The 26,312-nt window shown below is 36.7% G+C and overlaps 1 protein-coding gene across 1 annotated transcript in view; it reads left to right on the top strand.

Annotated features, from left to right (window-relative positions):
- GPR158 (G protein-coupled receptor 158) overlaps window positions 1-26,312 on the top strand; it is a 434,634-nt gene that overhangs the window by 274,684 nt on the left and 133,638 nt on the right. Inside the window, exon 4 of the mRNA XM_036281655.1 lies at window positions 1,485-1,708. Coding sequence (XP_036137548.1) covers window positions 1,485-1,708 — 224 coding nt within the window. The remainder of the gene's footprint in view (window positions 1-1,484; window positions 1,709-26,312) is intronic.

Raw genomic sequence — 26,312 nt, 5'->3', positions numbered from 1 at the left:
AAATTCCATAGGCACAAAAATTTTATTTCTGTTTTGTTCATTCATCCCACTAAAACAGTGCCTGACATATAATTTGACACTCAGAAAATAGTTGTTGAGTTGAATAGTAATTTATTTCTGTCACATGCTATACAACATGAGGTACTATTCTCTTAGTTCATCTTATAACTCATTCAAAAAATGATTTTGAGTGCCTTACAGAAATATACAACAGTGTATATTGTTACACAACAGCATAAGAATTAAAGATGAAGAACTTGGGCAAAAGTAAAATAATGATCATGGAAAGGGTCAGGCATAGGTTAGATTTTCTCCTAAGCAAAAAGGAACTCTCAAATTTCGATTGGTTAAAAACAATTGAAAATTTTACAAAGAACTTGTCAAATATATCTAAAATGTGACTGAGACTGATTGCCATGGTCATATGTTACAAAAACCATATAACACTATGCAATATTTCCAGATTTGAGTGATTCAAGGAAGGAAAGCAGACAGATATATTTTAGAAGAATTATGAACCTTTAACAAGAGTTGAAAGTAATAAAGACTTTTGTTAAACTTTGTGTTATTAAAACACTGTTAATCAGAATAACCTCTTTCCCAAATTCGTCAATCAATCAAGGTTCATTATATACCAAACTATGTGGCTGTGTCATATACTAAACTGGGTATATATTTACCGATGTCTTTCATGTCGAGTGAAGAGTTGGAAGTGGTTTTGTTTTTCTTTGTGTTTGTTTTTTTAGATATGGTGTTAATTGGATAATTGTCAATGCTATACTAAGCAATTAAAGAGAATCTTTACCTGTGGGCTTCAGAGTTAAATTAAGCTGGATAATTGAGACAGAAGAATCTAATATTAAATGGAGGATCAATAGCAGCAGTTAGTTAACAGTGTGGAAATATTTTATGTATATGCAAAGTGGGAAATTACTCAGTAGCCTTTAAGTATAGATTGTACCCTGGGCAGAAGATACACCGTCATTATGCAATTGCACACTGAATAACAGTCTATTAAGTGCCATCGTATCCAATTTAGACCTAATGAACTTGGTAGATGAGATTCCTGCTGAATTAAGGAGGAATCAAAACCTTATTTTGGATTTTGTGCCATCTAGGTATGTTGTGTATATTTATTTGCTGTAGGAAAGATACAAGTTTCTTATCCTGCCTCCTGGTTAGTTCTCAAGAAATATGATTTGTGCCCTAGGGAGCATCTGTTGGTGAGTGGTAGATAATGATATAAAAGACTTAGAAAACTATTTCCTGCCTTTAATGAGTTTTATTTCCATGTTTGCTAATTGTCCTCTAAATGACATTTTTTTTTTTTTTAAATCAAAGGACTAAAAAGAACTTTGTTTGAGTCTAAAGGCAAAATAACTCCCTTCTTTAGCAAACAGGTTGACAAAGATCTCTAATAAAAGGGAAAAGGAATGAAGAGGTAAAGATGTGTTTTGACTCTGTGGTTTTTTTGGAACTTTCAGGATGGCGTCCGGATCACCATTTTGCAGAAAGTGCAAAAGATGTGTCAGAAGAAGCCCATGTCTGCCTACCCTGCAGGGAGGGCTGCCCCTACTGTGCAGATGACAGCCCCTGCTTTGTCCAGGAGGATGAGTATTTGCGACTTGCCATCATCTCCTTCCAAGCCCTGTGTATGCTGCTGGACTTCATTAGCATGCTGGTGGTCTACCACTTTCGCAAAGCAAAGGTAAACCCAGGTACCCTGGTTATGATCTTCCTTTTTATTATGAAGCGACCACTTCTTTTTTTTAAGCAAATGAAGCATTTGCAAATCCCAGTGGCTTCTTTATTAAGCAGAAATCTTTATACAATAGGATAGGACTAGAGAATGGAATTTATATTTTTAGCTCCCTAGGAGAAATAGGGATTAATAACACAAAACTTTATTGTAACATTTTCTTGTATAGAATTCCTCCTCCCCCCCCCCCCCCCATTTAACCTGGAGCTCAATTTTTTCATTGTCTTAAAGGGCTCTCTTTTACATCATCTCTTTTGGCCTCCTGACAAACTTATTCTGCCAGTACCCAATATAGTGTTAATTTTTTTGTATCTAGAAAGGTTTGTGATGTTTATTATATTTCATTTTTATTTCCTTCAATCATATTTGAAGATGGTAAATAGATTCAGATATTTTGAGCACATTATACTTTGAAGAAAAAATTTATTTATGACCTTATATTTGGTCTTGCATTAATATTCCAGGAATAATAGTGATATTGTGAAGAACTTCTGTGGACTTTGAGAGAGACTGTCCCTTGGTTCCATTCTGAGAAGTCAAAGAATAGTATAAGCATCTGTATGCTTCTCAGTCAGGGGTGGACAAATGCTCACATATTCAGGGCAAAGCTCTCTGGAGAGCTGTCTACAGTTGGTCGCCCAATTAATTACATGTAGCCAGTGTTGTGTCAGAATTTGTGATTCTTTTCTTTTAGAAACTTATTTGTACCATTGGAAAGAAAGACAAAATCTAATGCTTCCACCTTTTCTGAATTCAAATGACCCCTTGTGTTAGCAAAGTCCTATAGATTGGTTTAGAGCTCATTGAAAGTATAAATTATTCTAAATAGAAATTTAAAAAAAGAGAAAACAGTTTTCTGTGAATGGTGTCTATTACAAAGGTTCAAGTTAACATAAAAATAAACAGCAATCTCTGTTGAGATTCAGTGAGAATGTATCCATTATGTTATTATTATAGATTTTAATAGTTATTTTAAATAATGTTTAACATAAACATACAAGTTAACATTAGGCTTTAAGTCAGCAAGAAATGGCAAACAGACAACTTGCTCTTCATTTAATCAACATTTATGTTTCTTTAGCCACAAAATATTTCTAAATTGTACTTATAATACAGTAGCAGCCAAATAGAGTTGGGAAATGCCTAACCACTGTTATCTAGTCAAATTAATTGTTTTCTATAAGCCTGTCACTGGCAGAGAAGATAGAATTGAAAGGTTTATTTAATAAACTGCTTTGAAATCTCTCTATGTAATATAACTCATTTACACAGTGTATAGCACATAGTTCGTTTTGCATTTTAATGATTTTACTAAATGAGTGTGGTGCTAAATGGAGTTAGTGATATATGATGGAGTTGGTGATATATGATGGATAGAATATTACATTGGATAAGAAAACTAAGATTGTTCTCACTAGACCGATGTCTTAATCTATTTTAATGTTACTTAACATTTCCAAAGTTATTAATTAACTTTGTGAATTTCTCTGGACCTTCGTGTGAAATTCTACTTCTTGGCATTATCATGAGAATAAATATCTTTCTTTACATACTATGAAATTCCTATAGATACAAACTAGTTGGTATACATTAATTAGACATTATCTAGCTGGGCCAGAGTGGCTGATTAGGTTGAGCATCATTCTGTACACCAAAAGATGGCTGGTTCGATTCCTGGTCAGGGCACAAACCTGGGTTGCAGGTTCGATCCCTGGTCAGGGCACATATGGAAGGAAACCGATAGATGTTTTTCTCACATAAATGTCTCTCTTTCTCTCTCTCTCTCTCTGTCTCTCTCCCCCTCTCTCCCTCTCTTTCCCCTTCCTCTCTCTAAGCATGTCCTCTGATGAGGATTAAAAAACAAAATTAGATATTATCTCGTTTAAGATGGTTACCTTTTGAAGAATCTGAGTTTTCACTGTGACAAAATATAAAAGGGGCTATTTTTGGAAAACAAGTTAATAAAGGCAGTGTACACATAAATAAATTTGTCACTAATTTCTGTTTTTTATCTAAAAATATGACAAAATTTCAGAACTAGAGTGGAAAACCTCTTGTTTTATAGAAAAGAAAACCCAGCCTCTTAGAGATTATAAGTTGCCACATCACACAATTAGGTTGGGATATTTATATTTAGTCTTATTTTAGCACACAGAATAAACACTTCTAGAAGATTAAAAGTGTAAGTAACTAAACTGTGGCTAAATGAAAATAAGGATGAGAAAACTTAGTTGAAATCAAAGGTGGGTTTAAGATGTAAAATTCACTCTGTGAGGGCAGGTGTACAGTTTTAGCCCAGTGCTAGAAAGAAGAGATATTTTTTGAGTTTTCTAGAAGCAGTGCCAAGAAGAGAAAAAGGAAATCATTGTCCATGTGATAAAAACTGACCAGTCAGGCCCTGGCTGGTGTGGCTCAGTTGGCTGGGTGTTGTCCCATGCACTGAAAGGTCTCGGTTCAAATTTCTGGTCAGGGCACATGCCTGAGTTGCAGGTGCAATCCCCAGTAGGGGGCATGTAGAAGGCAGCTGAGCTATGTTTCACTCTCACATCAATGTTTCACTCTCTCTCTTCCTTTCCCTTCCTCTCTCTAAAAACAAATCAATAAAAAATCTTAAAAAAAAAAAAAAAAACTGACTTAAATATTCTGAGCACTAAGTTTTGAAAGAAATTTCTTCTGTGGATTCTTATACATAAAATATTGCTTAATGTAGCAAATAATAAACAGCCTTATAGGAAATAGAATAATAATTTTCATAGCTTTCTTTCTGTTAATTTTCCTGAATGGGTATTAAAGTCTTAATGCTTAAATATAGCGCAGGCAAATCATTTTGTTGGGGTATCACAAGAGTGGTCCCAATACACAGTACTTTGCTGATCAGTGCTGATGCAGGGATACTTTTAGAATGTCTAGATTAGTGTTGGCCAGTATGCAATACACATGCCACCACCATAAGACCAGAATAGAAACATATGGTCCTCTTTCTCATCTCATCCAGAATCAACGTCCAAACCCCTCTCATCCAGTAGGACTGTAACCAAGTTCTATGCATGAAATCTGTTTGCCATCCTGGATTCAGAAAAATATGATGACTGCAAATTTTTCACATAAACTTCCTTAAATACAGTTGCTCTTTACTGAGTTATTAAAAAGTATTCATTTCCCTGGCCAGTGTGGCTCAGTTGGTTAGAGCGCCATCCCATATACCAAAAGGTTGTGGGTGTGATTCCTAGTCATGGCATATACCAAGGTTGCGGGTTGAATCCTGGTCATGGCACATGCAGGAGGCAACTGATAAATATTTCTCTCTCACATCGTTGTCTCTCTCTCTCTCCTTTCCTCCCTCCCTCTCTCAAATCAATAAAAACCTCAGGTGAGAATTACATTTTTTTTAAAAGTTATTTACTGAGTGACACTGAGATTATAACCCCTGTCAAGATTGTATGGCAGCTTTTTCATATTTCTATCGAATGTGAAGCTGTGTGCTATAATAAATATAATATAATATAATATAATTAACATAATGCAATTAACATAATGCAATTAACATAACATAATTAATATAATATAATAATATAATATATAATATAATATTATATATATATATATAATATATAGTGAACCATGCTAAGGATAGAATTGACATGTACTAATGAAGGCTGAGGCATCTACTCAGACACACACCTGAAGAGAATTCACTCTCTCATCTACAGGGAGACATCCTGAGGGAGGGCCCAGGAATCCATGGAGAAGGAGCCTGAGCTAGCATGCGAGCCATATTCTTTAATCCAGTTTCACCAGAATTCAGGGGATATGACATCTTAAATAATTTTAGTGTTGGATTATATTTCATTTACGGCCCATTAGAAATTGATCATTTGGAAACAGGCCTTTTAAAATTTATATTAGATTTTTTTCTGTGAAGTGACAAAAATAATCATATTGACAAATCAAAAACAAGAAAAGCAATGACAACATCAAACCCAGCCGCTGATCCTATACATCTAGACAGCATGCAAATATGCTGTAATAGTAATAAACAATTCTCTGCTCTAAAATGAAATATTAGGTGATCATATCAAGAGTCATAAGATGATGCAGAAATTTATGTCTTTCAGTTGTACCATTCTTCCAATGAAGTCTAATTATGAGTACCTTTATTTAAATGAGGTTTAACCATGCCTAAAATATCAACTTTGTAGTTGTTAAGTAGCAGCAATCATTGATTAAAAGTTATTTTAACATTTTATAATTTTAAACAACACAAACTAGATTCCATTATATTTTTGAGTGGGGCTTGTTGTATGACGCCACAGGGCAAATTAAATTTTACTCTGCACGAACATTTAGGGAATGAATTATGTATATTTGTTCTTGGGCCCTTGGTTAAAGATTCAATTTGTCAATAAACTGTGAATGATTTTGAACCTAGTGAGTTCTTCTAAAACAGAAGTGATTTTAAAATAGTATTTTAAAGATCCTGAACATTAAATATTTCAAAATTATTTTATATTTTCACCAAATATTATGACAAGTAACTGTTTTTATGTTAGCTATTCTGATGAGCAAGTATGGTTTCTTACAGCTTAATAATATCAAGTGTTAGTACAATTTATTTTCAAATGAAAATTTAAATTTAAATGAGAAAAGATTCACTGGAAGGAGCATTAAGTACTTTCATACCATTGTACAACTATTACCACTGTTCATTTTCAGAACTCCTTTATCATCCCAAAGCTAACTCTGTACCTTTTAAATAACTCCCCATTCCTCTAGCCCCGGGTAATCTCTCTTCTACTTTCTGTCTTTACAAATTCGTCTTTTCAGAGTACCTCATGTAAGTGAAATTATACACTATTTGTCCTTCTGTTTTTAACTTATTTCACTTAGTATAATGTTTAAACAGTTTGTCCATGTTTTAGTATAAACCAGAACTTGATTTCTTTTCATTGCTGAATAATATCTCATTGTATGCATTTAGCACATTTTATCAATTCATCTATTCATGGATATTTGGGTTATTTATACCTTTTTGATGTTGTAAATAACACTACCATGAACACCTGAATACAGGTATCTGTTTGAATCCCTGATTTCAGTTTTTCACTATGATCTAGATGTGAAATTGCTGGATCATATGGAATTCTGTGTTTAACTTTTTGAGGAACTCCAAATTGTTTTCCACAAAGGCTGGATCACTTGGTATTTTCACCAATAATTCATGAGAATTTCAGTTCCCTCATATTCTATTATTATATTCAAAATATTTTTATTCAGTGTCTGTTAGTGACCTGGAAGTTAAGAGACTAAATTTTCTGCTACTTACTATCCTTTCTCTTTAAAATGATAGATTTGATGAGGTAACTTCTTAAGAACTTTCAAGCGCGAAGATTCTGTTTTTTGACTCTGAGAGTTTCAGATTCCTAGTTTGATGTATTAATAGTATAGAAAGATTAGCTAGCAGTGCTAAAACAGTCATTCCGTTTGCTAATGGATTGTGGACATGGTATCATGGATCCAGAGAAATCTTTTAGCAGGTCCCAGAGTTTGGAAAACAATAACAATAACAACAACAGCAATAATAACAATAATATATACTCTAAAATCAAGCCTAATTAATGTAATAAGCAGTTTTTGGGAGTATTTAATCTACAAATAAGAATTATATTATAGTAGCTAATGTGAGTCTTATGTGTATGTAAAGACTCATTGATTGAAGGGATATCTGGACCATTCCAAGAGTTACCAAAAGAGAAAGTATCACAACTTTTAATTCTATAATTTTGTCCTTATAGGGGGTAAGAAGACAAGAGCTAAGCAAAAGTTGTATCAACTATAATGAAATATTTGATTATAATCATGATGACTGGTATTACTTGTATCATTTTTTTCTTTCCAAAAAATATATTTAAACATATATATGAAAAAATATACTGAAATGCTAAGCTTGAAAGTTAATAGAAGTATAATCATATTTTCTGAATTAACTTTCAAATGATCTTCCTTAGGATGGGAGAAGTCTAAATAGGACCAGCCCCAGCATTACAATTACATGCAGGGCAGAGTAGGGTTAAGAAAGTGTGAGCTAAACCTTCCTATTCCAAGCACCAATACCCTTATTCCTAAAGTTAGGGTATCACATACTTGGGCATTGAAAGCTTTACAGCTGTTAAGGGCTTCCTATTTAAAATACAGTCACTGTTTTAGTAGGATCGGATTGGTTGTCATTCTAATAAGTAGAACTTGAGCTAAAATGTGGTTGCCACCTCCTGTTAGTTTATTGGAACACTATGTTATAAAAGATTCGGAGGCAAGGAGTGGATTGATCCTGTAAGGTAATTGTTATTGGCTAACTTTAGCAGCCATATGTGTTAGCAGGGAAACTAATGATATACCTACCACATATTTGCCACTCCTTTTCTAGGAGTTTCAGGCTCAAGGGAAATAGTGAGGGGAGAAAAATTACTGATGGTGGATGTGAAAGGGCTTTGAAACAGTTTTGTCTAGGGATAACCCTCTTCTTGAAGAATTACATCAAATCCAGGGTTTCTACAGATGATGAACTGCCATATCTAGCCAAGATATAACAGATTTACTAGCAACTATCCCATTTCATAATTTATTAGCCAATTCTCAAGTATTTGGAACTAGACACAGTCTGAAATGTATTTTGACAGGTGCTTTTACCTAATATAAAGGTAAGAGTATTTAAAATAAAATGTAATGCTTTCAATTCTTATTAATTTTTGCTTTTCTACTGACAAATATGTATGATATATGTTAATAAAAGTGCCAGAAAAAATTTGATGTTAAAAATTATGGCCTCCATCTTAGCATGCAACTTATATCCCCCCAATGTATTTTTGTCCATGAGAAAATATTTTATGAGCTCTGACTAGAGCTCACTCAGTCCCAAGCTCAAATTTAGAGTTTCAGATCTTTTCCTTCTCTTGTTACTGTGGAAATTATTTTGCTCATTTTTAGGCTACTTTTTCTTAAAGCTACTTTTATTAGCAATCAGGAATGTTTACTCTTTCTGGTCACAAGGCCTTCCAAATTATTAAGGGTGAGCTTTAGAACTAAACATTACAGTTAAACAATTAAACTAAAATTAAAAGGCAAATTAGAAAAAGTGTTTTGATATGATATGATATATGATATGATATAATAAAGGATTAACCTTCTTAATCTAAAAACAAACAGGCTCGTTTAGGGATCAACAAGAAATAGAAAAATACCCAACAGAAAAATAGGCAATGAATATTTATAAAAAATTTGTTTACAAAAGAAAAGAAGCATAAAATGTATTCTCTAGGTCCATGAATAATTACAAAATACAAATTAAAACAATGAGATATACTTTTCTAACAATAACTTTCTGTGTTTGTGAAGATGCTAGGAATTTAGGTGTTCCCATTCATTGTTGATGGTTATGAAAATTGGTAGAAACTTTTGGAGAAAGTTTGAACTTATGTGTAAGAATCTTAAAATGCACAGTAGTTTTATTGTAAAAATCTGTACTAAAGAAATCATATATATGCACAAGTCTTACAAATATATGTGTTTATGATAGCACTAGTTATAGTGCAAACAAACTGGGAACAACTAAATATTCAAAATTGGGTTAAATCATCCAGGCATTTAAATATGTAGCCAAAAAACTGATCATACAGAAAAGTTAATAATGAGATAAATGATGTTAATATAGTTAATTGTAAATTTCACCACCACATTTTGACCATTTATTAAATTTTTATTTTAGTTTTCTCATTTTTTATTTTTTTCTCTCACCTTTTTTTCTTATGCCATTGCTCTCTGCTTACCTTCATCTGTTCTTTCTTTTCATTCATCACCCATCTGCTGAGCATCTACTGAGTGCCTGGAACTATAACCTATACTGGGAATACAATGATTAACAGGCAAACAAGATCTGTGCCCTTAGGGAGCTGATATTCCACTGTGGGACTGGTGGAAATAGGCAATAAAAAAAATTAAGAGGAATGTATGAAGTAGTAGTAAGTGCTATCATGAAATGAAATAGTATAACATGATATGGTATAACTTTGGAGTTATAGAATTCTTTTTTTTTATCCTCATCCGAGGATATTTTTCCATTTTTTGTACAGATAGAGTGGGAGGGAGAGAGAGGAAGAGAGAGAGAGACAGAGAGAGAAACATTGATGTGAAGGGACACATCGAGTGGCTGCCACCCGCATGACCAACCAGGGCTGGGGACAAACTGCAACCGAAGTACAAAGTACGTGCCCTTAGCGGGAACCGAACCCGGGTCTCTCCGGACCGCAGGCTGATGCTCTAACCGCTGAGCCAAACCGGCCAGGGCGAAGTTATAGAATTCTTATAACCACCATGCAAGTTGGTATTATCCTCATTTTATACTTGAATGAACCAAAGTGTAGAGAATTTAAGAAGCCAATCCAATGTTACTTGGGAAAGCTGGGATTAACATTCAAGTCTATTGGACTTTATAACTCATTGTAACTCCTAGCTATTTTGTTGTACTATCTGTCATAGCTAGAAGGCAAAAGTTTATTTTAAATTCCAAAAAGTAGACCCAGCCAACCCAGCCCCATTTTGATAAACTAAGTTCTAGACCTACATGTATTCTTCTAACTTCCTCATTTTCTTATGCCTCATCGAAACTTACATATTCTATGCTTCATTCTTGTTAGGTGTCTGCTAATTAACTGAATAAATAAAGTGCCTACATGGCACCATATTTTAAATATTTTTTTATTTTTATTGAATTTTTTGGGTGACATTGAGTAACAAAATTATATAGGCTTCATGTAATTTTGGTTTCACGTATAATGGTTTAAGGCTATGTATTCTGTATGTGTGTGAATGTATATGAATGTCAGGGTAGTGGTATGGGGAGAAGCAGGACAGTGCAGAAAACTAGTTTAGCTGAAGACTTTCTGTATTTCTTAAAAAACATAATTTTAATAATATACTCTAGCTAGTGGCAGAAGTACTCATCATGAGTTAATGAAGAACAACTAAAGTGATTATAACGTTATTTGTATATGTTTTAAGAGACATAAAATGCTTAATGATCACAAAAACACCATTCCTCTTTTGAGGCACTTACATTTATGCTTATTTGAATGGTAAAGCCAGTTTATTACATATTCAGTATGCTAAAAGCAACTTTCAAAAATTAATGTATTTGTATACTGAATTGCTTGTTATTTGAAAAATATTGTCAGGCCAAACTGTTTTTTTTCCAGATTTTTCAGATCTTCTTCTTTTTATTAAATTCTCATTTGAGACTATTTCTCCATTTATTCTCAGAGTGGGAGAGAGAGAGAGGAAGGAAGAAAGAGAGAGAGAGAAACATTGATGTGAGAGAGACAAATAGATTAGTTGCCTCCCACATGACTTCAACTAGGGACAGGGACCAAACCACAACTGAGGTATGTGCCCTTGACTGGAATTGAACCTGCAACCCTTTGGTCTGTGGGCCAACACTCCATCCACTGAGCCAAACCTGCTAGGGCTCAGATCTTCATTTTTAAAGTCCATTTGAATATTATGTAAGCAAAAGACTTTGTACATTCATAAATTAATGCAGTATATGGAATGGCTTCACCAATGAATCTCAAGAATAAAGAGAGAAAAAATGGCAGTGGATTGAAAAGAAGCTACACTGACCTTCTCCCAAGACCAAACTGAAGTTACAACTAAAATATAGAAATTCAGCCAGAATAACCAACTGAAGAGCAGTTGGAGAGAACCCATATAACCAAGGATGTAAAGGGGAGCCCATATCAAGTCTGGTAGGAATTACAGAGGCACAAGGGGGCTGGCTGACTCATAAACAGCATCTGAAGTTTCAGGGGGATGTCTCAGCTGAGGGACATCCCCCTGAGAAGTCTGGGGTCTAAACCCCAAGCGAAGCACCACAGCCTAAAGTGGAAGAACTAAGAAATGTGCCCACAAAACACCTGGCTGTGAAAAGCACCAGAAGTTATGTCCAGCGGGGAAAGATGGCTGGAAACACAGTCACCCTCTTGAAGGGCAAGTGCACTAAATTCATCTATATCCACTCACCTTGGGCTCCTGCAGAGGGAGGGCTGAGTGGACTAGAGCTGCATGAGGAGAGTCTGGGATTTGGGGCTCCAGGGAGCAAGCTGGGAAGGCCAACACCAGGAGCCCTATGCTGAGTCATTCCTCCAAGCTGCAGAAGCCCTTTTGTAGACAGAATATTCCCATCAAAGCAACTTTAGCCCGGGGGGAAGCAGTTGCGCTACCCATTGGAATTTTTGTCACCCTGCCTGCTGGGTGGAGTTTACCTGTAGCAGAAGACTACAATTTATGCCTCATTAAGTGACTGAGATTAACAGCCAGCCTGTAGGCAGAGACAGATCTCTGGGTGCTTTGAATCTTTGCCTGACCTACAACTCAACTCTGCCCTGATAGAGTAAAATAAGACCTTGGTATTCACTTTGGTATGGTCCATAAACATCTAGCCTCAGCAGAGGGAGCCACAAACTCTGGTTTGTTGATATCCATAGGGAGATTTTGGCAGGCACTAAACCCTGATGAGGTAAATTATATTTCATGTCATAGGCAACTACACAGAAGCCTTCTTGCTGTGTTGGGGTGGGCATCAATGTCAGTTAGCCAGAGGGTTGAGCCCATGCATGAATGGGCCGATAGCAATCAAGACTCCATCACAACAGGAGGGCCTACACAAGGCACAGAAAAGACATTATTTGAGCAGTCAGGTCTGACGATCAGGGAGACAGTGCCACTGGGTTCTACAGGTCACCTACCCAGACAGGGAGTTGTAGCAGATCTACCTAATACATAGAAACAAACCCCAAAAGGCAGCCAAAATGGTGAAAAAAAGAAACAAACCTCAAATGAATGAACAAGAGAATTCTCCAGAAGAAGGGGTAAATGAAATGGAGATAAACAAGCTATCAGATATAGAGTTCAGAATAATGATTATAAAGCATGTGGAAAGATAAAAAAGCATAATAAACAACAAACCAGAAATCAAGAATGACATAGCAGAAATGAAGAACACACTGGCAGGAATAAACAGCAGATTAGAGAAAGTTGAGGATTGAATAAGCAAATCAGAAGACAGAAAATAATTAAAAGGTAGAAAATAATCACTCAATCAGAGAACCAAAAGGAAAATAAAATTTAGAAACCAGGAGAACTACATCATACGTTAAAACTCAAAATGGATAAAAGACTTAAATGTAACTTGTGAATCCATAAAAATTCTAGAAGAAAATGCAGGCAACAAAATCTCAGACATCATATGGAGCAGAATTTTTACTGATACAACACCTAAGGCAAGAGAAACAAAGGAAAAAATGAACACATGGGACTACATGAAACTAAAAAGCTTCTGCACAGCAAGAGAAACAACCATCAAAACAGAAAGGGATCCCGCTATATGGGAGACCATATTGCCAGTGATGCACCAGATAAGGGGTTAATTTCCAAAATACATAGAGTGCTCATACAACTCAACAAAAGGAACACAAAGAACCCAATTAAAAAATGGGCAGAGGACCTAAATAGACACCTCTGCAAACAGGACATACAAATGGCCAAGAGACATATGAAGAAATGTTCAACATCACTAATCATCAGAGAGATGCAAATTAAAACAACAATGAGGTATCACCTCACACCTGTCAGAATGGCCGCCATCAACAAATCATCAACCAACAAGTATTGGCAAGGGTGTAGAGAAAAGGGGACTGTAGTATACTGCTGGTGGGAATGCAGACTGGTGCAGCCACTGTGGAAAACACTATGGTGTTACCTCAAAAAGTTAAAAATTGAACTTCCATTTGACCCAGTGATCCCACTTCTAGAAATACACCCTAAGAAGCCTGAAACACCAATCAGAAAGAATATATGTACCCTTATGTTCATAGCAGCACTATTTACAATCGATAACATCTGGAACAACCCAAGTGTCCATCAGTAGATGAGTGTATATAAAAGCTGTGGTACATGTACACAATGGAATACTATGCAGCTGTAAGAAAGAAAGATCTCTTATCCTTTGAGATGTCATGGAAGGACCTAGAGAGTATTATGCTAAGCGAAACAAGCCAAGCAGAGAAAAACAAATATTACATGATCTCACTTATTTGTGGAATATAATGAACAAACAAACTGCTGAACAAAATTAACCCAGAGACATAGAGGTGGGGTACAGACTGACAAGACTCAGAGGAGGGGGCGTTGGGGGGAAAGAGATAAATCACAGAACTTGAATGCATGTATGCATGACCAATGAACATAGACAACAAAACTGAGGATAGGGTGGGGGGGGAGGGGAGGAGGGTGTCAATGGGGGAAAAATGAGAAACATCTGTAACAAAAACAAATTGATAAATAAAAATTTAAACAAAACAAAACAAAACAGGAGGACTCCTGGCCAGTGTAGCTCAGTGGTCGAGCATTGACCCATGCACCAAGAGGTCGCCGGTTCAATTTCTGGTCAGGGCACATGCCCAGGTTGTGGGCCCAATCTCCAATGGGGGACATGCAGGAGGCAGCCATTCGATGTTCTCTCACATTGATGGTTCTCTCTCTCTCTCTCTCCTCCTTTTCTCTCTCTCTAAAAATTAATAAAAAGAAAAATGTAGCCCTGGCCAGTTTGGCTCAGCGGTTAGAGCGTCGCCCTGCAGTCCTGAGAGACCCGGGTTCGGTTCCCGCTAAGGGCACGTACCTCGGTTGCAGTTTGTCCCCGGCCCTGGTCGGTCATGCGGGTGGCAGCCACTCGATGTGTCCCTTTCACATTGATGTTTCTCTCTCTCTCTCTGTTCCTCTCTCTCCCCCCCACTCTACCTGAACAAAAAGTGGAAAAATGTCCTCGGGTGAGGATAAAAAAAGAAAAATGTATATAAAACAAAAAACAGGAGGACAGTTTAAGAGAACTGTGGGCTAATTGAAATGTAACAACATACGCATCATAAGAGAACCAAAAGAAGAATAAAGTGAGCAAGGGTTAGAGAACCTGTTTGAAGAAATAGTGGCAGAAAACTTCCCTAACTTGGTGAAGGAAAAAGGCACACAAGTTCAGGAAGCACAGAGAGTCCCATGCAAAACAAACCCAAAGAGTCCCATGCCAAGACACATCATAATTAAAACACCAAAAATTAAAGACTAAGAGAGAATCTTAAAGGCAGCAAGTGAAAAAGGAATGGGTTACCTTCAAAGGAGCTCCCATAAGGCTCTCAGCTGATTTCTCAACAGAAAAACTATAGGCCAGAAGGGAATGGCATGATATTTAAGGTAATGAAAAAACAAGGATGTGAAACCAAGACTATTCTATCCAGCAAGTCTATCATTCAGAATAGAAGAGAACTTCAGAGACATAAAATGGCTAAAGGAATTTATTATCACTGAACCAGCATTACAAGAAATGTTAAAGGAACTGCTATCATCATCATCATCATCATCATCATCATCATCATAAAGTATATGTAGAGAAACATATCCATAATGAATAAAAATGTCAATTAATAAGTACCTATTAATAATAACTTTAAATATAAATGGATTAAATGCTACAAGCAAAAGAGACAAGATAGCTGAATGGATAAGAAAATGTAACCCATATATATATTGTCTACAAGAGACCCACTTCAGAACAAAAGACTCACACAAAATGAAAGTGAAACAATAGAAAAAACTTTCAATGCAAATGGAAATGAAAAACAAGCTGGTGTAGCAATACTCATATTTAGACCTCAAAATGAAGGCCATGATAAGAGACAAAGAAAGCCACTACACAATATTAAAAGGATTGATCCAAAAAGAGAATATAATCCTTGTAATCATATATGCACCTAATATATGAGAACCAAAATAGATTTAGAAACTTCTGGAGGACTTTAAGGGAGATCAACACCAATGCAATCATAGTAGAGGATTGTATATACCCCACTGAATCATGGACAGATCTTCCAGACAAAAAATTAACAAGGAAGTAGAGACCCTAAACAATACACTAGATCAGATGGGTTTAATTAATGTTTACAGAGCATTTCACCCCAAAATGCAGAACATACATTCTTCTCAAGTGCATTTGGGACATTCTCAAAGATAGACCACAAATTAGGACACAAGAAGTCATATGAAGCATCTTCTTGGATCACAATGGCATGAAACTGGAAATCAATTATAATAAAAACACTAAAAAATATTTAAGCACATGGAGCATGTTATAAATGGTGTGTTATTAAACAATGAATGGGTTAACAATGAGATCAATCAAGAAATTTTAAAATTCCTGGAAACCAATGAAAATAAACACACAACCTTTGGGAAACAGAGAAAACAGTCCTGAACTGCAAGTTCATAGCATTACAGGCTTACCTCAAGAAAGAAGAAATATTTATAATGAACTAATTAATCCTACAATTTAAAGAATTAGAAGGAGAACAAAAAGAAAAACCCAGTGTAAGTAGAAGGAAATAAATAATAAAGATCAGAGTAAAATAAATTACATAGACACTCAAAAAGCAATACAAAATATTAATGAAACCAGGAACTGTAAGTGGAAGCATAGACCATGTTTATGGATTGGAAGAATCAACATAATTAAAATGTCCACACTACCAAAAACAGTGTATAGATTCAATGCAATTCCTATTAAAATACCAGTGGCATTATTCACAGATCTAGAACTAATACTTCAAAAGTTTATATGGAACCAAAGAAGACTCCAAATAGCTACTGCAAATTGAAAAATAAGAACAAAGTAGGAAGGATCACAATACCAGATATCAGGTTATACTACAAAGCCATCATAATCTAAACAGCCTGGTACTTGCACAAGAATAGACATATAGATTAATGGAACAAAACAGACAACCTAGAAATCGACCCAAGACATTAGGCTCAATTAATATTTAACAAAGGTGTCAAGAGCATACAATGGAGTAAAGAGAGTCTCTTCAATAAATGGTGTTGGGAAAATTGGACATTTCATGCAAAAAATGAAACTAGACCACCAACTTACACCATACACCAGAATAAACTAAAAAATTATAAAGGACTTAGATGTAACTCTTGAAACCATATAAATTCTAGAAGAAAATGTAGGCAGCAAAATCTTAGATATCACATGTAGGAGAATTTTCACTGATATTCTCCTGAAACAAAGGGAGAAATGAATAAATGGGACTACATCAAACTAAAAAGCTTCTGCACAGCAAAAGAAACTAGCATCAAAAGAAAAGGGAACCCACTGTATGGGAGAACATATTTGCCAATGATACGTTGAATAATGGGTCAATATCCAAAATATATAAAGTATTCATACAACTCAACAAATCCAATTTAAAAATGGGTAAAGGACCTGAATAGATACTTCCAACAGGACATACAAATTGCAAGAGAGATATGAAAAACTGCTTGACATCACTGATCCTCAGAGAGATGCAAATTAAAACGACTATAAGGTATCACCTCACACCTACCAGAATGGCTGCCATCAACAAATCTTCAAACAAGTGCTGGTAAGGGTGTGGAGAAAAGGGTACCCTAGCACACTGCTAGTGGGATTGCAGACTGGTGCAGCCACTATGGAAAACAATATGGAGTTTCCTCAAAAAATTAAAAATGGAACTTCCATTTGATGCTGTGATCCCACTTCTATGAATATATCCTAAGAAGCCTGAAACACCAATCAGAAGGAATAAATGCACCCTTATGTTCATAGCAGTGCTATTTACAATAGCTAAGGTCTGGATACAGCCCAAGTGTCCCTCAGTAAGTGAGTTGATAAAAAAGCTGTGGTACATATACACAATGCAATACTATGAAACTCTAAGAAAGAAAGCTCTCTTGCCTTTTGAGATGACATGGAGGGAACTGGAGAATATTATACTAAGTGAAATAAGCCAGTCAAAGAAAGACAAATATATATGATCTCCGTATTAGTGGAATATTATCAACAAAATGAACTGATGAACAAAATAGATCCAGAGACATGAAAGTAGGGAACAGACTGACAAACCTCAGAAGGAAGGGGGTTGGGAGGGACAGGAAGCGATAAACCAAAAAACATATGTGCACATATGCATAACCAATTGACACAGACAAAATAGCAGTGAATGGAAGGTGGGTGACGGGAGGAGAGTGTCAAAGGGGAACAAAAAGGAGGAATGTTTGTAATACTTTCAACAAGAAAGATAAAAATGTTTTAAAAAATAAATATCACACAATATAAACTAATGCCTTCATTACCTGTTTATTCATGAATATTTATCTAAGTTAACAAAGATGATTTTGATACTGGCTTGCCTAGGAGAGGTTCACAATCTAGTGGGGAAATGAATATAAGTAAAGAGAAGATATATAAAACATGTTCTAAGTGTGGTGAATAATTGGTGAGGGAATAATAATTAAGGTCACAGACTTTACAGTTAGTCTGTCATGGTGCCTCTCCTGGCTTCTCATATCAGAGCTCTGAAGCCTTAGGTAAGTTACCAACCTTTCTTTATGTCAGTTTCCTTCTGTAATATTGGAATTATAAATCTAATCTCATAGAGCTAACATGAATATAGAACTGTGTGGAATCTTTATGTTAGCTACTAATCGGGGTATATACAGAATATAATAGTAGCATAAAAATATAAGAGCGGTTAAGGAGTGGTCTGGGAACACTTCAAAGAAAAAGTGACACTTGAGAAGAATTTTGAGAAATGAGGTTTAGTGGTCAGAGTGAAAGGAGGTAAGGTAGGCTAGGCAGAGAGACACAAAGACATTAGAATGGGTATGGCACATTTAAAATATTCCAATATGGATCCTGAAAAACCTGGCTAAGCATTTGGACTTTATTCTATAGGGAGTTAAGATAAATTATTGAGCTGGCTAAAGATGTTAGACACATGGGTCTGACTAGAGAACTAGGTTTATAAGTCATTCACTCATTCCTTTAGTGTTTTTTGAGGGTGCACAAAGTTTCCAGGCATGGTTTTGGATGGTGAACAAAACAGGTATGGTCTGTGATCCTATGAATGGAGTTCATAATCTTGGGGCAAAGATAAGTGAGCAGATAAATTAATAACTGCCAACACTAATAAGTGCTATGAAGGAAAGTAGGAGAGTTAAATGAGAGTAAAAGAGTAATGGAATTGTCAAGAAGAATTCTCTGAGGCTGCATCATTTAGTCTGAGGTCTCAAGGATAACGGGGATGAGGTCTGGGTGAGGAATAAGGACAGGAGAGTATTTCAGGAAAAGAAAAGCACGTCTGTGAAGGTGCCAAAGTGTGAAGAAGCTTGGAGTGTTCTAGGGACTGAAGGAAGCAGCATGGATAGCAAATAGTAGCAGAGTGGGAGAGTGGAAAAAGGAAATTAGATAGTCGGTTGCCAGTCATTCAGAGGTCTATAGTCCAGAGTAAAGAGTTTCATTTCATTTGATATGTAATCAGAATTACATTTGAAGCAGGATAATAAGTGATTCCATTTAGGTATTAAACTAATTTATCTATCTGCTCTGTGGAGAATAGATTAGTGAGGGACAGCGTAAACATGGAGGGAAATGATAAGAAGTCTATTGAATTAGTTCAGGTTAGAGATTGTGGTGGCCATGGGGATGGAGAGAAGTGACTAAATCTGAGATGCACTTGGAGGTAGAACTGATGGGGCTTGATGGATTTGATGTGAGAGGTGAGGAAAAGAGAAACATTAAGTCTGATTCCTTCAGGTTTATAGCTTGAGGAGCTAGGTGAAGGAAGAGCTGTGCTATCTACTGAAAGTAAGACAGAGTGAAACACTGGGAAAGAGGCAAGTTTTAATGATGGGGGAAGGCAAAATCAAGAGTTTCATTCTAGATGTAAGTTTAATTAGGCTTGCCAGATTTAGTTACATAAAAAGAGGATGTCCAATTAAATCTGAATTTCAGATAAACAAGAATAATGTTTTAGTATAATTCTGTGACAAATACTGGACATTCATTCTAAAACATTATATGTGGTTTATATGCATTATTTTATCAGGCAACCCGAATGTTTAGCTTACCGGTGAGAGAAGTGGAGATGTCAGGAGGGCAGTCAGATATATGAGCTGGAAGTTGAGTGCAGGAGTTGAGGCTACAGCTATAAATTAGGGGTCATGAGTATTAAGACACAGGAATTTAAAGGTGTGAGAATGAATTAGGTTACCCACACAGGAGATGTAGAAAGAAAGAAAAAAAGAGGATGCTTAAGACTGACCCTTCAACATTTTGAAGTAAAGTAGAATGTACCTTTTGGAATAAATGAGCAGTGGCCAAAGAGACTAGAGGGAACCCAGATCAGTGTCACATCACCCGACCCAAACGAGGACCGAGTGGCCTGTGGGAATACTACGAAGTAATCAGATAAAATGAGGGGAGAGCATTGTGCAGTGGATTTGGCAGCACCGAGGTCACTGGCAGCCTGACCATGTGCTTTTACATAATGGGGGAGGAGGCAGAGAAAGCTTATGGACCCTTAACTCTGAGACTCTTATTTGGGAAAGGAGTAGAGAAATGGCGCTGACTTGATGGTGATAGTTAAAACTTCGGCAAACTCTGAGCTTTACCAGGGAGGGTTTGGAGTCAGAAAAAAACATTTGAAACAGAATCTTTAGAATAGATAGAAGGAAAGAAAGGAGGCAAAGGGACAGAAGAGTGAGAGGTATGAGCCAACCCCAATAGAGGAGTTTTATGGAAACAGAGAGAAATGAACTCAAAGGAGAGGGAGTTGTTAGCAGTGGCAGATAAGACGGGATGATGAAGAAAGTGAGGCCTAACATAGTTTACTGCTGTACCCATGTCGCACTGTTTTAATTGTTATGGTTTGATTGGGACTTAAGTGGTTGGTAGCTTGTAGTCTTAACTTTCCAATTCTTTTGGATATTTTTAGTTTTGACTCTTCCATATTTAGCATTTAGGAAAAGCTTGTCAAACTCATTGCAAAACCCTATTGGGATTTTGATTAGGATTGTATTTAATAGTGTTAAGAATAATCGTCTAATCATATAGAAGAATATGGTATTACATTACTCCCTAATAGCATTTGCAGTAAATCCCAGTTGAAAATGACTCTGTGGATTTGATGATTATGAAGTTATAGAAAACTTTTGCCTGAGCAGTTTCTGAGCAGCGGCAGGCACAGAAGTCAGCTTGCAGTGGGCTCAGAGGTGGATTGCAGATCGAAAAGCAGAGAATGTACATATATAGCATTCTATTAATAGGGTTGGTCTAAGGCAACAGTTCTCAACCTGTGGGTCATGACCCCTTTGGGGGTTGGACAACCTTTTCACAGGGGTCGCCTAAAACCATTGGAAAACACGTATTTCCAGTGGTCCTAGGAACCGAGACACCGCTCCTCCATCTGTCTCCAGGTGGGTCCGCCCACATGCAGATTCACCCATGTACAACATGAGGAACTGTGTTAAAGGGTTGCGGCACTAGGAAGGTTGAGAACCACTGGTAAGGTATGCAGAAAGAGGGTCTGACCACATGGTCAAAGAGGTGACTCAGGGTTGAGCAAATTTTATTTTGAGAGATAAGAACATGTTTATAAACTGTTAGAGAAAGGAGAGAAGAGCAGGTTGAACATATAGGGAAACATGGAATAATTGATGGAACTGGGGCCCATGAGCAGCAGAAGGGACTAGGATTCTGAGTAGAGGTGCAGATTTTCTCTGTGGCCAGGGGAATATCTGAACTGTGTCCGAGATGAGAGAAATGGTCATGCTGATGAGGCAGACATCAATAACTTTGGTTGAGGCAACAGAGTTGAAAATATTCTACCTTGGATTTTCTGTCTGAGATTAGGAATAAGGTCATTTTCTGAGTGTTCTCTTTTTTTAAATTAAAGTTTAAATTCAATATTATTCTTTATTAGTTTCAAATGTACAACATAGTGTTTAGTCAATCATATGTTTTACACAGTGATCCCCCCAATATTTCAAGTACCCACCTGCTCTCATACATAGTTATTACAATATCATCGACTATATTCCCTGTGCTGTAATTTACATCTTTGTGACTATTCTGTAACTCCCAATTTATACTTTTTAAAAAAAAATTTATATCCTCACCTGAGGACACCTTGGCATTTATCTTCAGATAGAGTGGGAGGGAGAGAGGGGAGAAGAGAGAAACATCTACGCAAGAGAGACACACCAAGCAGCTGCCAACCACATGACCCAAACCGGTTGGGGACACACTACAACCGAGGCCTGTGCCCCCAGTGGGAACTGAACCTGGGACTCTCTGTTCCGCAGGCCAATGCACTAACCACTGAGCAAAACTGGCCAGGGCCTCAACTTGTACTTCTTAATCCCTTCACCTTTTTCATCCAGTTCCCCAACGCCCTTCCCCTCTGGTGTTCTTAAGTGGAATGAGGGACAGACTTGAGAAGACTACTGCAAGTTCAATGGAGCCACTGTAGGGGAAGGAGGAGGGAGGCCCAAGTGCACATGAAAGGATTGCTGAGAACTGATTGGATTGGAAAGCACAGTTATTTCTCTGAAATTCAGTTGCAAGGGAGAAAAGCAGGATGTTGAAGACAAGTATTAGCATAGATAGTTAAGTTTAGTGAATGGTTATCATTCAAGGAACTACAAATATTTTACAAGCAACATTTTTCTTTATGTCCATTTGTTTTATGTCCTTTTGTGCAGTAGATTTACAAAAGATTTACTCTCCAAGTTTCTTACATCATTAATATGTGTCACTATTAATTAGTTTTAAGGGAATCCCAGGAGGAGGAAAAATGACAGTAATTAGCATCTCCAGTTTACAAATGGAGAAAATGATGCCAAACGATACTCCTGCGATCATAATGAAAACCACTATTTACTCATAATTAAATGAGCTTTCTTCAAATTCAATGAAAAGAGCATATTTTATAAGATGTTAGTGGGTGTTTTATAGTGGCATGGCATTTTGAGCCATTTCTGCCATAGGAGTTCAGTGTATAGGTACAGTTAGGCTTATCCCAGTTAAAACTGAAAACAGAGAGATCTATTTTGTGAGTTTTATTTCCTAATACAGCAGGGATAAGCAAACTAGGATCTGCTGCCTGTTTTGAAAAATAAATCAAAATGAAGAGTATTTTACGCATGTGGGAATTATATAGAATTCAAATTTCAGTGTCCATAAATAAAGTTCTATTGGAACACAGCTACATTTGACTACGTATCTCTGGCTGACTTCATACCACAGTGGCAGATCTGAATAGTTGTGATGGAGATGGTATACTCTGGAAAGCCTAAAGTATGTATGGTCTGTCCCTTTACTGACAGTGTTGGCAGTCACTTAAAATACAGCTTCTGCCTGGTGAAGTTTTCATCCCCATTTCTTCATCTCTCAGTGCCTTGCTCATTGGTCCTATACATTCCAAGGGTATTTGTCTTTACATAAGGAACTCGTAAACACTAAAAAGCCTATACTCTAATGAGTAAATGTACAGTGTTGTAATTTCAGATTCAGGTCAGGATACCTGGATACATTTTGGCTAAAAGGTCAACTTGGCATTTTGTAATTCCCTCATGCAGTCACTTCTGTCAGCTACAAATTTGATTCTAATTTGGAGCATTTGCTAGTTTCTTGACCTGCTGTTCTCTTTGTGACATACCACGCCCTTCAGATCCTGAACTTAAAATTTCAGAATAATTTTCATCGGCAGAATGGTTTGAGCAAAGAGGCAGGATAATGAGGCCTCAATCTGTGTTTCAAACATAGATACTGGGAGCCCCAGTCCATTGCCTGGTTCTAATTCTGTGGGCCTAGAGAAATGTGGCTTGACTGCCTTCATCATAATTTTAAATTTTATTAAAATTATTGCTTTGCTAAAACAAGATTTCATTGGGGCCATGAGCTCTTGGCCCACGGCTAATTTGTATTCATTTTAGCTTTGTCAGTACTTTGGAGGGTGGAGCTTGCCCAGCTTGAGTGCAGTATATCTCCTAAACATTGTGAAGGCTCATAATTTTCTGTATCAGCGTTTCTCCAACTAGCAGTCAGGCAGCATCCCTGGAGGGAGTTGCAGGGTTCCCTTCATTGTATTTGTGTCTACAGTACTTTCTGTCCTCTGGCTTTCTCTCTTCACCCAGATAGAATCACAGAGCTCTATGGCAACAGGAAGGGCAACCATGACAATATATTTTTTCTCTCTGTTGGAGACTTTTAGAGATGAGCTGTCATGAAACCAAGGCTCTGTCTTATCTTCTTCTTCCACATCTATAAAAATCATGCTCTCTGCTACACACCTATAAATATATAACCTGGCTTCCTGAGGGCAAAAGTCGAACCTGTTCTTCTTAGGCTTTCTTGTTGGCAGTATTTCAAAGTGATAAATTCCTCTAGGGTTTCACTTCATCCTCCAGATATCCCCTCTTGTCTCTGTACCACAGATTAGAGAAGAGAAATGGATTGAATGCTAGCAGAGCACGTGAACCTCAGCCACCATCTGCAGACTGAATTCTGCTTAATCCTGAGAAGTGGGATTAGGCTGTTTTAAGAAAATACACTATTAATTATGCCTTGTTCTTGGTTCCTTTGCAATAGCCAGTAAGAGAGAAAACAAGGCCTCTCAAACAACACCTCCATTAATTGACTGCTTGCTAGTTAGTGTTTGTAGAAGCAAAGCATGGGTTTCTATTTTCCCTTTTAATTATCCATAATAGCACCCTACCAATAGTGCTTGAGATATACACCTACTGGGAGACATTTGTTTCATTTGGAAGAAAGCTGAGTAAACTTGAGAAGAAGTATAAGTTCAAGAGAAGTAGGATTCTCATTGACCTCTTTTCCTTCTTTGCTCTGCAAAGGCTGTGAGACTTGAATTACCTTTATAATGGTAATTAACAAAGTGACAGTTTCTTATTTTTCACAGGTCCTAGAAATGTGCAGAATTTTTGAGAAATTCAAATGTTTTTAAATCATGTGTACTCATTCTCATGACTTCTCTGTTTATTTTATCATTTCTCTATAGAATATTACTAAATTTAAGTTCAACGCAGTTTTAGAATACTGCTGAAGACTCTTAAAGGTATATGTTATTTTTTTATTTCATAATATAATATTCAGATAGGATCATTTTTGACATTTCAGTAATGCAGTCAATTTTTAGCTCTAGAGCCCAAATTTAAAATAGATTAGAGGTAGCATTCATAGTCTCATTTATAAACCATTTGCCCTCATTTTTCTTATGAAAAATAGGAAAGATAGGGAAGCAAGGCAAATAATAATAGCAGAGACGCTTAAAATAAATTTAAAAGGTCATAACCCTTATTGGCCTATGGCAGTCCAAATTCAATACATAATTATTATGGGAGACATTATCATCCATACTTGCTGTTTACTTACCTTCTGCCTTTGAGCTTCCATCCTCTTTTACCTCTAGCATATTTTCTTCAAACCCAACCCCACCCCCTTAACTCAGTATGCACCAGTGCCTCAGTGAAGCTGTGGTTCTGCTGCTCTGTGCTACCCTCTTCTACTTAAAGGTGTCTTTATACCTGCTTCAGTTGGGATTGAATAGCATGTGCTGGCAACACCAGCATAACCACTTTGCTCTCATGATTTGGGACTTGACCTTTCTGCTTTGGAATTCATTCCATGAATAGACATCCATTGCTGGTGGGTGACTCTTATTTCCAATGAAGTCTCATGTGCTTGGGTTGTCACTTAAACCTATTAAGAAATCAATTTTAGAATCCCCTGTGCAGCCTTTTAACATTTGAATGAACAGACCCCTTCTCAGATCTTATGAATAAGGGTCCTGGAGTGAGGTCTCCATGCACGTACAATTTTAAAAATTGTCACAGGTGTTTATAATATACCTCTCAGGCTGGAAACCATTGACTTATAATCTTAAAATGACTCTTTGTGTCCTCTTCTATGGCTGGAGGTAAAACCTAAAAACAATTCTTCCCATCTGGGGAAGAAGAAATGAGACTTTTCTTGATTAATCTTGTGCTTTTCACTATCACATAGATACTCAATCTTTCAGAAACCATAGTTAATATTTCTAGCTTTCCTCAGTCAGAGAGAAATAAAACCAAGGGCTGATGTATTCCTTGAGGGCAGTGAATTTCAGAGAGTGTGGAACACAATGAGGAGAGAAAGGGCTGTTTGAGCTGTTCAGGATTCACTTATTAAAATTAAATTCCTAAGTTGTTTACCCAAGACCATGAAATAGCTAAAAGGAAAGTTTACTTTAAAATGTCTGTGAACCCATCCTGTGTGGCTCAGTGGTTGAGCATCGACCCATGCACCAAAAGGTCGCTGGTTCGATTCCCAGTCAGGGCACATGCCCAGGATGTGGTCCAAATACCCATTGGGGGGCCTACAGGAGGTGGCCAATCAATGTTCTCTCTCATCAATATTTCTGTCTCTCCTTCTCCCTTCCTGTCTCTCTAAAATCAAAAAAGAAAAATAAGTAGATAAAAGTTTTAAAAATAAAATGTCTGTGAATCTTAGAGAGGGCACACACGTGAAAGCTGATTCCAAAAGAAATCCAATATGGAGGAAAGGCCTTCTACTTTGATTAATCTCCTCCGGGTGTTA

The sequence above is a fragment of the Molossus molossus genome, unplaced genomic scaffold (genome assembly GCF_014108415.1).
Source record: "Molossus molossus isolate mMolMol1 unplaced genomic scaffold, mMolMol1.p scaffold_m16_p_1, whole genome shotgun sequence".
NCBI lineage: Eukaryota > Metazoa > Chordata > Mammalia > Chiroptera > Molossidae > Molossus > Molossus molossus.
Note: the sequence above shows the minus strand (reverse complement) of the source record. Positions and strands in the feature narration are given on the sequence as shown.